This window comes from Molossus molossus, unplaced genomic scaffold, assembly GCF_014108415.1.
Source record: "Molossus molossus isolate mMolMol1 unplaced genomic scaffold, mMolMol1.p scaffold_m16_p_5, whole genome shotgun sequence".
Taxonomy (NCBI): Eukaryota; Metazoa; Chordata; class Mammalia; order Chiroptera; family Molossidae; genus Molossus; species Molossus molossus.
In genome coordinates this window covers 72,548,207-72,562,305 of record NW_023425388.1, presented here as the reverse complement: position 1 = coordinate 72,562,305, position 14,099 = coordinate 72,548,207, and the positions used below count along the sequence as shown (strand labels likewise).

The 14,099-nt window shown below is 51.7% G+C and overlaps 1 protein-coding gene across 4 annotated transcripts in view; it reads left to right on the top strand.

Moving 5' to 3' along the window:
* The window catches only part of BOC (BOC cell adhesion associated, oncogene regulated), a 71,116-nt gene extending 58,783 nt beyond the window's left edge, over window positions 1-12,333 (top strand). For 2 of the 4 annotated variants that reach the window (XM_036242958.1, XM_036242959.1), the window contains 12 exons: window positions 38-345; window positions 3,477-3,639; window positions 3,998-4,108; window positions 4,608-4,814; window positions 5,124-5,305; window positions 5,655-5,760; window positions 6,094-6,216; window positions 9,059-9,277; window positions 9,994-10,229; window positions 10,387-10,463; window positions 10,945-11,138; window positions 12,068-12,333. In XM_036242958.1, coding sequence (XP_036098851.1) covers window positions 38-345; window positions 3,477-3,639; window positions 3,998-4,108; window positions 4,608-4,814; window positions 5,124-5,305; window positions 5,655-5,760; window positions 6,094-6,216; window positions 9,059-9,277; window positions 9,994-10,229; window positions 10,387-10,463; window positions 10,945-11,138; window positions 12,068-12,255 — 2,114 coding nt within the window. In that variant the 3' untranslated portion in view covers window positions 12,256-12,333. The remainder of the gene's footprint in view (window positions 1-37; window positions 346-3,476; window positions 3,640-3,997; window positions 4,109-4,607; window positions 4,815-5,123; window positions 5,306-5,654; window positions 5,761-6,093; window positions 6,217-9,058; window positions 9,278-9,993; window positions 10,230-10,386; window positions 10,464-10,944; window positions 11,139-12,067) is intronic. The other 2 variants (XM_036242960.1, XM_036242961.1) reach the window with 2 other exon arrangements.
* The last annotated feature ends 1,766 nt before the right edge of the window (window positions 12,334-14,099 follow it).

The following is a 14,099-nucleotide window of genomic DNA, read 5'->3' as shown; positions in this document are numbered from 1 at the left end:
ACATTCCCCCCCCCTCCCCTCCTGCTTGCTTCTCTAGGCACAACCCCGAGGCCACGGCAGGATGCCAAGCTAGACACAGCCACACCGCCCATGCCACCCTCCAGACCCAGAAGCCCTGACCAGATGCTGAGGGGGCACCCAGGGCTCTCGAGGCCTCCAGCATCAATGCAGCCAGCTTCCCCCCAGTGCTCCGGAGAGAAAGGACCGGTGGCCCCTGCAGAGGCGCCCATCATCCTTAGCTCGCCCCGGACTTCCAAGACGGACTCTTATGAGCTCGTGTGGCGACCTCGGCACGAGGGAGGCAGCCGGGCACCAATCCTCTACTATGAGGTGAAACACCGCAAGGTATGGCGCGTGGCATTGTGCCCACCTCCTCTCAGGCTGGGCGGAGGTCTCTGTCTGCTAGGTATCTTCCCTTGCATTCCTGCGGCCTGGCCTCCGCCCCCACTGCTGACCATGGCGTCCTGTTTCCGCCAGTGTGCCTTCCTACCACCAGCAAGAGGGTTGTGTTGGACATTTGGGACCCTACGAGGCCCAGGAAAAAGCTGCGGGTTTGCCTGCAGATCCGAGCTTCATGCACGGGCTTCCCAGAAGCTCCCACCACCAGCTTCTAGTCCAGGAGGAGAGTGAACAGTCTCCGTTAACCATCACCTGCCCTCCCCTCTTCCCTCTGTCATTTGTTGTTCATGTTGTTTTGGTTTGTTTGTGAACCAAGCTGAGCTCTGCCGGGTACATACTTGCAGGAACTCTGGCACGCTGAGCTAGCTCTGGAGCCAGGAAAACAAACATTGGTAACAGCATTTTCTCTAAGGCCTGTAAAACACCCTCAGTTCTCAGGGCACTGCGTGGCTCAGGTTTGACAAGCAGCGTTTGAGCTGAGAGCACATCGTGTTGTTCAGACCTTGACAGAGGGAGTCTGTCCGGGTGATGTTTGGGGAGCTGTCAGGGAAGGGCTCTGGCCCTGACGGGGTACAGGGCAGAGCCGCGCCAGGTCGTCCTCTTGGATACTTTGTCCTGTGAAGCAGGAAAGGGACCCAGGCTATTATCTTGGATCAAGGCTTTGTTCTCTCTTGCTGTTACCCTGAAATTCCCTTTAGGGAAAGTGCCCTTGAAATCCGTTAGTGCACGCCCCAGGTGTGAGCTGTTTTCTTTAGATGGTCATTAGACAGTAGACAAGTATTGTTCTCAAATGGATTTTTAAAGACTTTAAGTAATAATGTATTGCAATGCTAGACTTTCTTATGCGTTCATATTTTTTTGCTTATAAAAGTGCTATGTGCACTTGGAGGAAAAATTTGGAAAATACATGAATGTGAATGAAAAGTGTTTATCAACCCTTCTTTCCCCTCCAAAAACAAACAGACGAAAAGCAAAACCAGCCCTGCAGGGTGGGAAGTGCCGGCGGTGCAGAAGCCGTTTGCCCTGCTCGGGGCCCTGTGGCCTCACTCAGCCTGTCCCCTCCCGTTACATGCTCTGCTCGGGCCAGGACAAGCCCAAGGAGACACCGAGGTCGTCAGAAGGACACCTAGGGCAAAGCTGCCTCCTGGGTGGGGGCCAGGGCAGAGCAGTTCCTTACTAACACTTGGCCTGCTGGTCTCTTTATTGCCAGCCAGCAAAGGGGGTGAATACATTGTGAACAAAAAGCAGCATTGTTCAGCCCAGGTTATGGGGCAGGACTGGTCCTAATCCTTATTTCCCTGTGTAACCAGACACCTCCACCTCAGAGTCGGGGCAGGCTCACGGGCCCTAGGAGATAAGAACCAGCATGAGAGCAAGAATAATATTTTTCAGGCCAAGAGGCGGCCATGAAACTGCCTCCCCAAGAGGCAGGCTGGCAAAAGCCATGCGTGGTGATCCGGAAATGCCAGGCTGAGGCCGCATTCACCCTGCGTGTGTGTGTGACAGTGACTAATTACTGTTCCATTTCTTATTTCCATGCCTGGTCCCAGTGAAGTGTGAGGCCGGAGCTGGGAGGGCGGAGGGAGACGGGCCCGGGGAAGGGGGAGGACAGGGTCCTGCTGGGCCCGGCTCTCTCAGGCCCGGCCTGTGGGGCACTTGGAGCCTTGAGGTGGGCATTGCCAAGGCAGAAATTATGTTTCGAAAGCATTTCCTTTCTTCAGGGACTAAGATAGAATTTGGACGTTGAAGAAATCAGCGTTTGGGCTGTGTCTTCAGCCCCTTCGCTCGCGGGTCTGGGAGTCGCTCAGCTCGTTCTCGCGTTCTCACGCGGTGCAGCAGTTCACTTCCCGGTGCATCTGCAGACCCCTGGCTACTGTGTTTGGGTTTCCAGCACCACCTGGGATTCTCAGTTTGTAAAATCCTCTCCCCCTGGAACAGATCCTGGAAGCCTGACATTAACGAGCCCAGACCATCCCTGCCCTTGAATAGCAGGTTTTGTTCTACTTTGGACTATTCTGCTTGGGACTGAGAGCTTTCCTACCAGCTGTTTAATTCCTTCAGCAAACCGCAGCCTCGGGCTCCAGCAGGCCTCTGCCGTGGGCAGGGTAGGCAGTTAAGTCTGTCCTGAGAGGCAGGGCCGGTGAGAGGAAGCAGCCTCTCAGCCTGCTCAGGAGCCTGGGGCTCTTTTTTTTTTTTCCTCTAAAGAGCTAGGAATTGGAAGCCATTCATATTAATCCATAATTGTTATACTTCATTCACAGTTTTAAAGTTCTAAGCAAGGACTGAGGGCAGGAACAGGAAAGGGAAGATGGAGATGGCTGGGATCTCAGTGAGCCAGTGAGCCAGGCTCTTGGGGCAGTAGTCAGAGAGGGGCCAGGCCTTTGTGGGAACTGACCGTAAACTCGGTTCAAAGCTCAAAACTTTCCATAAATCACCTAATTTAGCCTTCAGAATGGATTTGCCTCGTTTTACAAATGAAAAGCTTAGGGATCAGAGAGGTTAGGGAACTTGCTTATGGTACACAGCTGGCAAGAGACACAACTAGATTGTTTTTCTTTCTGAACGGGTTAAGATCTTGAGCATGTGCTCATGGTTTCTGTGATCACCAGCCATGTGGCCTTTGGCAGATGACTCCTCTGTCTCGGGCTGTTGTTGTGAGGTGCTTTATATAGCACATGTAAAGTGCAGACACTCGGCAGATGCAGCCGTTTCTACTGGTGCTGCTACTTTTATCACCATTCTCATCATCTTAGAATATAAACTGAAGGAACTGTGTTTGGTTTAAGTATAGAAAGAAAGTTAAATATGGGGGTTTTCACAGAGAGAGAGGTGGTCTTTGGAGAAACTCTCAGCAATATCAATCAGGGTTTTCTTTGATGGGATCATTAAATGAGAGATCAGGGAGCCTGACTCACTGTCCCCAAGCCAGAAGGACCAGTCTGCACTCCGCATCACCCTTCCCCCAACCTGGCCACCCCCACCCCCACCTCTGGGGCTCAGGTCTGCTTTCCTTGCAAACCCCGGCCCACCTACAGCTCCAGGCCGAGACGGTCCTTATAACCAGCCACCTTCTCCAGCAGGTCACCAACTCCTCTGATGACTGGACCATTGCTGGCATTCCAGCCAACCAGCACCGCCTGACCCTCACGAGACTTGATCCCGGGAGCTTGTATGAGGTGGAGATGGCAGCTTACAACTGTGCGGGCGAAGGCCAGACAGCCATGGTCACCTTCCGAACGGGTAAGGGTCAACCACTGCCCCCAGCTTGGGATGTCAATGGGCCTGAGAAAATCCCACCAGACTCAGGTGGGACACCTTGCTCACCTTTACCCAGCTATTCACCTTCCTTCCAGCTCCTGCTCCCTGTGGTTTGTGTGCCCGGGCTGAGGTCCGACCTCCCAGCAGGACAGCCACCAGCTGTCCTCTCCGGCATCCCTTTGCCCCCCTTCACTCGGGGCGGGATGCAAGCCCAGGACATGCAGGCAGAGCGGAGAATCAGACCATAACTCCCACCGCCCTGCATTACTTGCAGCTCTGGAAAGGGAAACCTAAAAATGCACGCTCCTTTCTTTTCTGATCTCAACTCGTTTCTACCCAGGACGGCGGCCCAAACCTGAAATCATGGCCAGCAAGGAACAGCAGATCCAGAGAGATGACCCTGGAGCCAGCCCCCAAAGCAGCAGCCAGCCAGACCATGGCCGCCTCTCCCGTAAGCCCCCCACAACCCGCAGGGGTAGGAGTGGTGCGCGGGCATAACTGGAACCACCCACAGCCTCAAAGCTCACTGCTCCAAGGCTCACTGCTCAAGTGTGAATGGGTCTTGGTTCTGTGGGTCCAGGAGTTCTTAAGACATTGTCCTGGCATCTCCCCAGTTAACCACAATAAAGAAGTACAGATTGGAGCTCTGCAAATAAAACCCTGGAGTCCAGTACAGAGTCCAGAGACAGTGGAGCGGGGAGCAGGTGGTCCTCAGCTCCTCCATGCTCAGACACTGCAGAAGGATGGCTTTCGGGGTCTCAGCTCAAGAGCTCCTTCCTGGAGAAGGCCATCCAGGTGACCTAGAAAGATCAGTGCAGCAGCAGGGTGGGGAAGGCCATGAGGAAGAACAGACCCCTATCAGGAAGAGGCCAAGCCCAGTTGCAGTACAACCATCTTCTCATCGTGTCTTCCTCCTGCCTCTTTCCTCCCTCATGTATGGCTTCCCCCAGCCCCAGAAGCTCCAGACAGGCCCACTATCTCCATGGCCTCTGAGACATCCGTGTTTGTGACCTGGATTCCCCGTGGCAATGGTGGCTTCCCGATCCAGTCCTTCCGTGTCGAGTACAAGAAGCTGAAGAAAGTGGGGGACTGGATTCTAGCCACCAGCGCCATCCCTCCCTCCCGGCTCTCAGTGGAGATCACAGGCCTGGAGAAAGGTAGGGCCTGGCCACTTACCTACTGTTCCTGTCCCCACCCCACCCCGACCCTCCAAGTGGAGAGTGGGAGCTTTGGAGGTCCACCTGCCACTAGGCTCCTATGGATGCACGTGGGGGTGGTACCTCAGTCCCACAAGCCCTTCTCCCTTCCTTCCTTTCTGATAAGGGTGGGAATTCTTGTGAGTAGTTTGGGGTTTGCTTTTGGGGAAGGTCTGCCCAGAAGATCCCTCCAGGTCCGAGGCCTGAATGAGACGTGAGAACGTCAGGTGTTCCCCAGCTCCCGGGTTCACTGGGTGTCTCTCTCACCAGGCACCTCCTACAAGTTCCGAGTCCGGGCTCTGAACATGCTGGGGGAGAGCGAGCCCAGCGCCCCCTCCCAGCCGTACGTGGTGTCGGGCTACAGTGGACGCATGTACGAGAGGCCCGTGGCAGGCCCCTACATCACCTTCACCGATGCCGTCAACGAGACCACCATCATGCTCAAGTGGATGGTAGGTGCCTTGCGTAGACGGCAGTGGGAAGGTGGGCTGAGCTTCGTGTTGGGCAAGAAGGAACCACTTTTCCTCCCCAGACTTCTACCTCCCTTATGTGTGTCTGTCCACCCGTCACCACCCCCAGGCAGGTTCCAAGGGGACTTCACTCTGGGGAAATGGCATTTTGTTTCTTGTCTCCAAAAGCTCTGGTGGGCCTCTAGGCTAAATATGGTGCGTGAGCCGCAGTGTTCTCCAGCGGGCACCGGGGATGAACTCGGGCTGCGTAAAATTTCCATCCCCCAGTTGCTGTGCTCACCTGATGATTTCCTGTTCCACTGTCCATGTGTTTCTTCTCCACCCCCTGCAGTATATTCCAGCAAGTAACAACAACACCCCCATCCACGGCTTCTATATCTATTATCGACCCACAGACAGTGACAATGATAGTGACTACAAGAAGGATATGGTGGAAGGTGAGGAACACTTTTGTGTGATTTAGTTTCCTCCGTTGGCAAGAGGGTCTCAGTGCTGATGAAATATAAACCCGGTCTGATATGACACAGACAATCTGTGCCCATGTCACTGGCTCCTTCATGACACACTTGGGGTCATGGTTCATAAACCCACATGGTTGCTTCCCATGGTGATGGGACAATAGGAACTTGGTGGGAACCTAGAACACTTCCTGCAGGGTCCCTCCACCACTTGGCCCCATGTGCACAGCCCTGTCTGAGTCTGACTGCCATTGGAGGCCAGGCAGCCCAGACGCACACCCCCACGTGTGGCTCTCCCCTTCTCTTTCCCAGGGGACAGATACTGGCACTCGATCCACCACCTGCAGCCGGAGACCTCCTATGACATTAAGATGCAGTGCTTTAACGAAGGCGGGGAGAGCGAGTTCAGCAACGTGATGATCTGTGAGACCAAAGGTGAGTCTCTGATCTCTGCTCTCCTCGACAAAGTCACTGTTCCATATGCCTTGCTGGGTATCTCTTCCCCAGGAAGACTCCTCATTTTCCAAGTACCCCTAAACGTTGTCACTTTTAACCCTTCATTTGTTTGTGCCTCATACTAACTAGGAATGGTTTGCTATGTGACAGCTACAAGGAACTTGGGAACTGACTCATACATGAACTCAGGGAGTGGAACCCATTCTTAGGTTGGAAACTTTCTGTGAGCACTTTATTCCTATGATAACACTGGATGCTTACATTGGTTGGTTTACTTACTTTAACTACAAGCCCAGGAGACAGGAAGGAAAATGCTATATATCTTGACCAAGGTCATGCAGCCAGTTAGCAGTAGAGCCCACTTTGGGCCAAGTTCGTCTCATCTCAAGCCCAGACTTTCTCTCTGCATTAAAACATGTTCAACATATTCACGTAATAACGTGTTTACATTTTAACATTGGTCAAGTGGATAGATATTATGTCCTTTTGTCAAATATGAACGTGTATAAAGCACGTATATTGCAAAGAACAAAATCAGATCACAAGGAATAGGAGTGGAGATGAGAAACCCCATTCTCTGTCGTTGGCGACCCCTCTCTCCAGCTTGGCACCGCTTCCCTTCACTTGCCCAGCAGACACGCGTGTGCGCTTCCCGCCCTCCTCCGTCATGTGCGGCCAAGTGAGGGGCCAGATACACCACAGCCAAAACTCCTGTGCCGGGCGCCTCCAGAGGGCCCAGGGCAGAGAACAGACTTCACGAAGGCGGCAGGCTGGTCTTCTGGGGGCGGGGTCATCAAGGGGACAGAGGAGGAGGAGGGGGGCCGGGGACTGGACACACCTGCACGTAACTCCAGACAGTTACAGTATATGGGGCCTGGAAGGAGGACAAGAAAGGACCCTGTGGGCTGAGGGGGAGGAGGGTCGTTGGATTTGTTGGTTCAGAGGGGTCAATGGTGACTGTGCAGGGATGGCTGAGGGGAGAGAACAGAGCCATGGAGAAAAGGTAAAGAGAAGGGATGGACTTGGGTCTCTTTTCTGAGGAAGTGTCATTAGTTTGAAGTCATGGGAACAGATGAGAGCCCACAGACACAGTTACCGGCTGTCCCAGGGAGCCCACCCAGCACACCTCGCATCCCTTCACCTGCCCGGGAAGAGCAAATTTGCGGGTAACCTCTTCCCGTTCCCAGTTCTGTTGTGGGTTTATGCATTTTTATTTTTTTAATTTTTATTTTTTAAAAATCTTTATTGTTGAATGTAAAATGTATTACAGATGTTCCACATTTTTCCCCCATTAGCCCCCTCCTCCCCACTCCTGCCCTCCTCCCGCCTTTTCCCACACTATTGTCCGTGTCCATTGGTTATGCATATAAGTTCTTTGGTTTATTTCTTCCCACCTCCCCCCCAACCCCTTTCCCTTTGAGGTTTGTCAGTCTAGCAATGAATTTGTACTTATTAATCTCTTCACCTTTTTCACCCATTCCCCCAACCCCCTTCCCAACTGGCAACCAACAAAATGTTCTCTGTATCTATGAGAATGTTTCTGTTCTGCCTGTTCATTTTGTTTGTAGATTCCATTGTCGATAGATATGTATTCATTGCCATTTTGTTTGTTCATATATTTTATCTTTTTCTTCAAAAAGACCCTTCATCATTTCATATAATAACGGTTTGGTGGTGATGAATTCCTTTAACTTTTTCTTATCTGGGAAAGTCTTTATATGGCCATCGGTTCTAAATGACAGCTTTGCAGGATAGAGTAATCTTGGTTGTAGGTTCTTGCTTTTCATCACTCTGAATATTTCTTGCCACTCCCTTCTGGCCTGCAAAGTTTCTTTTGAGAAATCAGCTGACAGCCTTATGGGAACTCCCTTGTAGGTAACTAGCTGCCTTTCTCTTGCTGCTTTTAAGATTCTCTCTTTGTCTTGAACCTTTTGCATTTTGATGATAATGTGTCTTGGTGTGGGCCTCTTGGGGTTCATCTTGTTTTGGACTCTCTGTGCTTCCTGGACTTGTATGTCTGTTTCCTTTACCAAGTTAGGAAAGTTTTCTGCCATTATTGTTTCAAACAGGTTTTCGATTTCTTTCTCTCTCTTCTCCTTCTGGCACCCCCAAGATGCAAAATGGAGATAAGCAACCTAACAGATGCTGAGTTCAAAATACTGCTTATCAGGATGCTCAATGAACTTAGTGAGAACCTCAGTGAACTTAGGGAGGGCCTCAAGAGCATAAAAAAGGACCAGTCAGAAATCATGGATGCACAGTTAGAATTGAAGGAGGCATTAACTGAAATAAAGAATAATTTACACAGCTTCAATAATAGAGTACGTAAATCCAAGGAGCAAACCATCGATTTGGAATATAAGGAAGCAAAAAATGCCCAATCAGAACAGCAAAAAGAAAAAAGAATCCAAAAAAATGAGGATAGTGTAAGGAGCCTGTGGGACAACTTCAAGCGTGCCAACATTCGCATCTTGGGGGTTTATGCATTTTTAAATGTTTTCTTCCTGAAGTCCAGCAGCTCTTCTCTCAGGAAATCTCCATACCACTGCTCCCAGACGACCCCATCTGACTCGAGAGCTTGGCTCACAAGCGTCTCGGACTGTGTTTTGAAATATAAGGTTCAGTTGTCCTCAGTGATACCAAATTTCACATGAGATGCCAATTTCATGCTGTGCTGGACACCGCACTCTGTTAAAGGGTTTTGGGGCCCTGCCTCGTTTGACCCCATTTCCCACACCCCTGGCATCAGGATTGTCTTTATTTGTTGTGAGAGGAACGTCAAGGAAACAGATGCTGATGTGGGCTTTGTTTGTCATCACAGCTCGGAAGTCGGGTCAGCCTGGTGGACTCCCACCCCCAACTCTGGCTCCACCTCAGCCGCCACCCCCCGAAACCATAGAGCGGCCCGTGGGCACCGGGGCCATGGTGGCACGCTCCAGCGACCTGCCCTACCTGATTGTCGGGGTCGTCCTGGGCTCCATCGTCCTCATCATCGTCGCCTTCATCCCCTTCTGCTTGTGGAGGGCCTGGTCTAAGCAAAGTGAGTGAGTGACCTTCCTCTGCACCCAGGGGAAGGAGCCAGGGAGGGGAGCAGGGCCCCCAGCTCTCCAAGGAGGCCTCTCCTCAGGCCAGAATCAGAGGTGACCTGCTTCCCATGCACTGGAGGTCAAGTCCCTGGGTCCCTCGAGGGCCTGGAGAGAATCAGAGAACACCCCAAGCTGGGCCTGACAGGTGGAGGAGAGCATGAAGGAGTGGGAGTCCGTGCTCTCTGCACCTCAGGACTCAGGCCTCACTGGCTCCAGCGCCTTTCAGTGTCCACAGCTGCTGCCCTGACCGTGTGTTCACACTCACCTCCCCCTTTCCTCCAGGCTTTCCTGCCTCTTCTCGGGGCCCAAGGCTGCCCTCAGCTTTCCCCGCATCCTGCCTTAGTCTGACTGTTACCCACTAATTTCTGCCTCCGGTGGCCCCACCCCCGTCAGCTTGCCTCACCTGACTGGCTCCTGTTGGCTCACCTCCTTCTCCTAAACACTCGGCCCTGCATCTCCGCTCCCCTGTCTCCACTGCAGAAACAGTCCAGACGCAAGGAAGAAATGGGTAACCTGAAGAGTATTGTGAGGCAGAATATTCTTATCTCCAGGGCAGTGCCCGCCTCATTTGACCACGTGGTCAGGAGTTTTCTGAGACTCACATGGGACTTTTTCCAGTTGCCCAGGCCTCCTTGACCTAAGCTCTTACTCTATCCTTCTGTTCTTCCAGAACATACAACAGACCTGGGTTTTCCTCGAAGTGCCCTTCTGTCCTCCTCCTGCCAATACACTATGGTACCCCTGGGAGGACTTCCGGGCCCCCGGGCCAACGGGCAACCCTACCTCAGTGGCACCAATGGACGGGCCTGTGCCAATGGGGTCCATGTGAACAGGGGCTGCCCTGCAGCTGCCATGGGCTACCCAGGCATGAAACCTCCGCAGCACTGCCCCGGGGAGCTTCAGCAGGTAACGTAGCCCTCGGGGTATGGGCAATAGGCACGAGGGAGGGCTTGGGCTGCTCCCAGGCTTTCTTCAGTCAGGAGCAGCTCCTCCTGTTAAAGAATGAACAGGAAAGTTCCCTGGACTCGGACACGACCTTTTCATTACTCTTTCCTTTGCGCAGCAGGATGACACCAGCAACCTTCTGAGGCAGACCGTTCTTGGCAGTGGGTATGACGTCCACCGTCACCAGACTCCCAGGTGACTAGGCCCCTCCCCATCCCGCATTCCCTCCCCAGTCCCAGGGCTCACTTTCTCTTTAGGCCTCAAATTCCACATTAGTCCCTGAGAGGCGAGTCCTCAGACAGCCTGCTCCGCCGGACTCTTCCCCGATGAGTAGTTGTGTTTGCAGCTACGATGCCCTGTCTGCCCTGGAGCATCAGGTGGCCTCTCAGGACCCTCCCATCACTTGGCAGGCCAGGGCAGCCATGTACTGCTGGCTCTGCCCGGAGGCCCCTGGGTCCACATTTCCTAATACCCTCGGGAATTGCATGGAACAAAATGGAGAGAGACTAGCATGACCCGTGGAAGTGGCGTGGCACCTCTTGATGTTCAAAGGGGAGTAGCCCCTGCCTGTCTAGATCTTTCCCCCTCGGGTGCTCTCAGACAGGGAGCAGCTGGGCGGTGGGGATATGGGCCCACTCCGCCATCCCTCACCTCCTGTTTGGTCTTGTGCCTACAGGGGAACCAAGGCTAACCCAGACGAGGTCTCTTTCTTATACACACTGCCTGATGACTCAACTCACCAGCTGCTCCAGACCCACCAGGACTGCCATCGCCCCCAGGAGCAGCCGGCTCCAGCCAGCCAGTCAGGAGTGAGGAGTGGACCCCAGAATCCTGGGCTGGAAGTGACGTGGGACCCTCTTTCCCATGCAGGTCCGTGTGAGGGGCAAGGCAGGGAATTAAAGAGGCTGCAAGTAACATGACATCAGCATCCACAGCCCAGAAGTGACAGGAGGAGGGGGAGATAAGTTGTTGAAGGTGGTGCTTGGTAAGGAGCTATCCACAGCTTTAATCGGGAGTCTGAAGAAGGAAAGGTGGCTGGCCACCCCCCTTCCTGCCTAAGGCCTAGGAGACGTACGGGGGCATCACCAGTTGGGTCCTTCTCCAACGTGGCAAGCTTTGTCCTCAAAGGAAAAGGACACTTTCCCAAGGCCATTCATAAATTCCTATGCCTCATCATAATAAGAGGCGTTCTCTAATTGCTCCCAAATACCTTGCTTTGTTGGGTCTTGTCTCTTAATTAAGGACTGAGGTTACATCAATCATTAAAGAGCCAAGTTCTCACAATCATCATCATTCTCTCTGCTTTCATAGAGCTTCTCCAAGGGGCTCAGTGCACAGCAGCCCCATCTCACTGTCTTCCTTGGGCCAGTGTCCTGGAAGCCAGTGGATACTTGGCTGGGTGCAAGATGCTGCAGAGGCTGGACAATGTCTCTGAGCCTCCATGGTGTGGATGTGGGCCCACATGCACATCCTCCACCCTGTCTCTGGGAGAGGAAATTTACCTCTTAGAGCCAGACTCAGCATCATTAAAACTGAACAACCTCATCTGGGGGATGAACTATGACTGGGGTGATCATGACCAGAAATAACATCAGGGCACAGGCCAAGTGCTTGAGAGTCTCCATGGCCCCACCATGGACTGTGTCGGTGGCCAAGCCCAAGTCTGAGACCTTAGCAGGAGCATAAATGACCTTGGCATGGCTGTAGGTCCCTCTCTCCTTTAGGAGAGACCAGCTCTTTAAAATACAACCTGACCAGGAAGCAGTCACTGTAATGTTTCCCATTTTCTCTTCCCTCAGGGTCCCCCTGCTGCTTGGGCCTTGCACCAGTTGAAGAAGTGGACAGTCCTGACTCTTGCCAAATGGGTGGAGGAGAGTGGTGTGCCCAGCACCCCACGGGGACCTACAGAGGACAGGAGCTCAGGAGACAGCTCTCCCCCAGCCCACCAGTGCACGTTTCTTTTGAAACACCACCCCCCATAATTTAGGCAGAAGACAGTATTCCAGAAAGACTATATATTATCGTTTTTAAAGAAACAGAGAAAATTGGTATTTATTTTTCTATAATAGCCATATTTATATATTTATGCACTTGTAAATAAATGTATATGTTTTATAATTCTGGAAAGACATAGGGACTCCTCCCCATGGAGGTATGAGAGGTAAAACAAAGAAGCTACAACCTGACAGGCATAAACCAGGAAAGAGGACCCCTGCTGGGAAGGCAGCTGGGAACCAAGCCGCTGCAGGGAGGACTCCCAGGCTCACTGTTCGTGATGACCGGGAGGGTCACGCAGAGGCCAGGGTCTCACAGGCTGCAGACACCTGTGAAGACAGCCAGATCTGGTGCTACAGGAAACGTTTCCAGAAGATGCCCGTGAGAATAGACTCAGATGTGTACAGTACTACAAGCATTAACAAACCTTCCAGAATTGATAATCTGTGGCAACATAGCTCTGTAAAAACAAACACTGTAACTTCTAAATAAATGTTTAGTCTTCCCTGTAACCTTCAGCTTAGTCATATATGAATCAGCATTTTCCTTAGATGGTAGGAGTCAGTTTTTGAGTATCTGAAGAAAATACCCACTTGTGATGTTTTCCTGTCAAGACAGGAGATCTGAAAAAGGTAGCAGATGTTTCTGACTTTCTTTGTAAACAGGGAATGTCAGTGTGCTCTTATTAATGTGGAATGCATCAGCAGCTCTTTAGCCCAAGAGGGAGACAGTGTACGGTAGGCAAGGAGCAGCAGATTGACAGTAGAACTTTGGTCCTATCTTTTCTATATCAGTGTGTGTTGAAGACCAAGTATTTTCTCCACTTAGTTAAGAGTTATGTTACACATGATCATGGGGTGCCTGATAAAATTCACTTCCCTTTTTTCCAAAGATTCACCCACATTTACTTACTGCTTGCTGTCCAACCACAGGATCACCTTTATACCGGGAACTAGCTGGAGGCTGAAGCTTGCAGTGTGTCTTCTCCATTTCAGTTAGATGGAATGCCACTTGAGACATTTAATTCTTCTTACGCGGCATCATGCCAGACCCTGGCTTCTCCCTCTTGTCCCGAATTTGTAAGCAAGATCCTAGGAGAGCCCCAGGACTGACCGGCGTCTAGGACCAGTGCACCCTCTGCTGGCCAGGGGAAAGAGTGCCAGCTGGTGGGTGGTTGCATCCTTTTTCCAGCCAAAGCTAAACTGGAACAACTCATCGGGATGCATGCAATGTGATTTTCAGAAAAGCAGTATTTTAAAAATCTTTTAAGAAATAAAATGAATGACTAAGTAGCATGCAAATGGTATGAAAGGAGAAGCAGAGCAAGTAAGAGAAACGAGACATGACTTCAGACACGACCTGGCTGAGGGCCTGGGTGGTTTCCAGGAGTGGGGCCGGGCTCATGCTCCCCACCTTTGTTTAGCTAATCCAGGGGGCCCTGAAATCCAGGCTGTAACTCACCTCTAGCCCACTGGCTTGAAACAACAAAAAAGGGACCGGCACCATACTCTCAATGACAACTTTTCTTGCCAATGGCTAAAAATTCACATAACCATAAAAAAACAAACTTCCTAAAACAGCACATGCTAAAGATGCTCTCTTCCAGTTTGAGATACAGCCTTCTGAGGCTCCACAGTCAATCCAGTTAGTTCCAAACAAATCTAAAATGACTCCGCTCCATAACAGATGTCGGGTGCTCCATGACTGGATCTGGTTTTAGGCTTTTAGATAGGTTCACTTTAAAATGACAGGACTGTTGCAGGAGACAACTTCTGGTGAATTTTGGGTCAGAATCTTGGGTGGATCTGAGAAAGAAAGCAAACTTGAGGCCCCGGC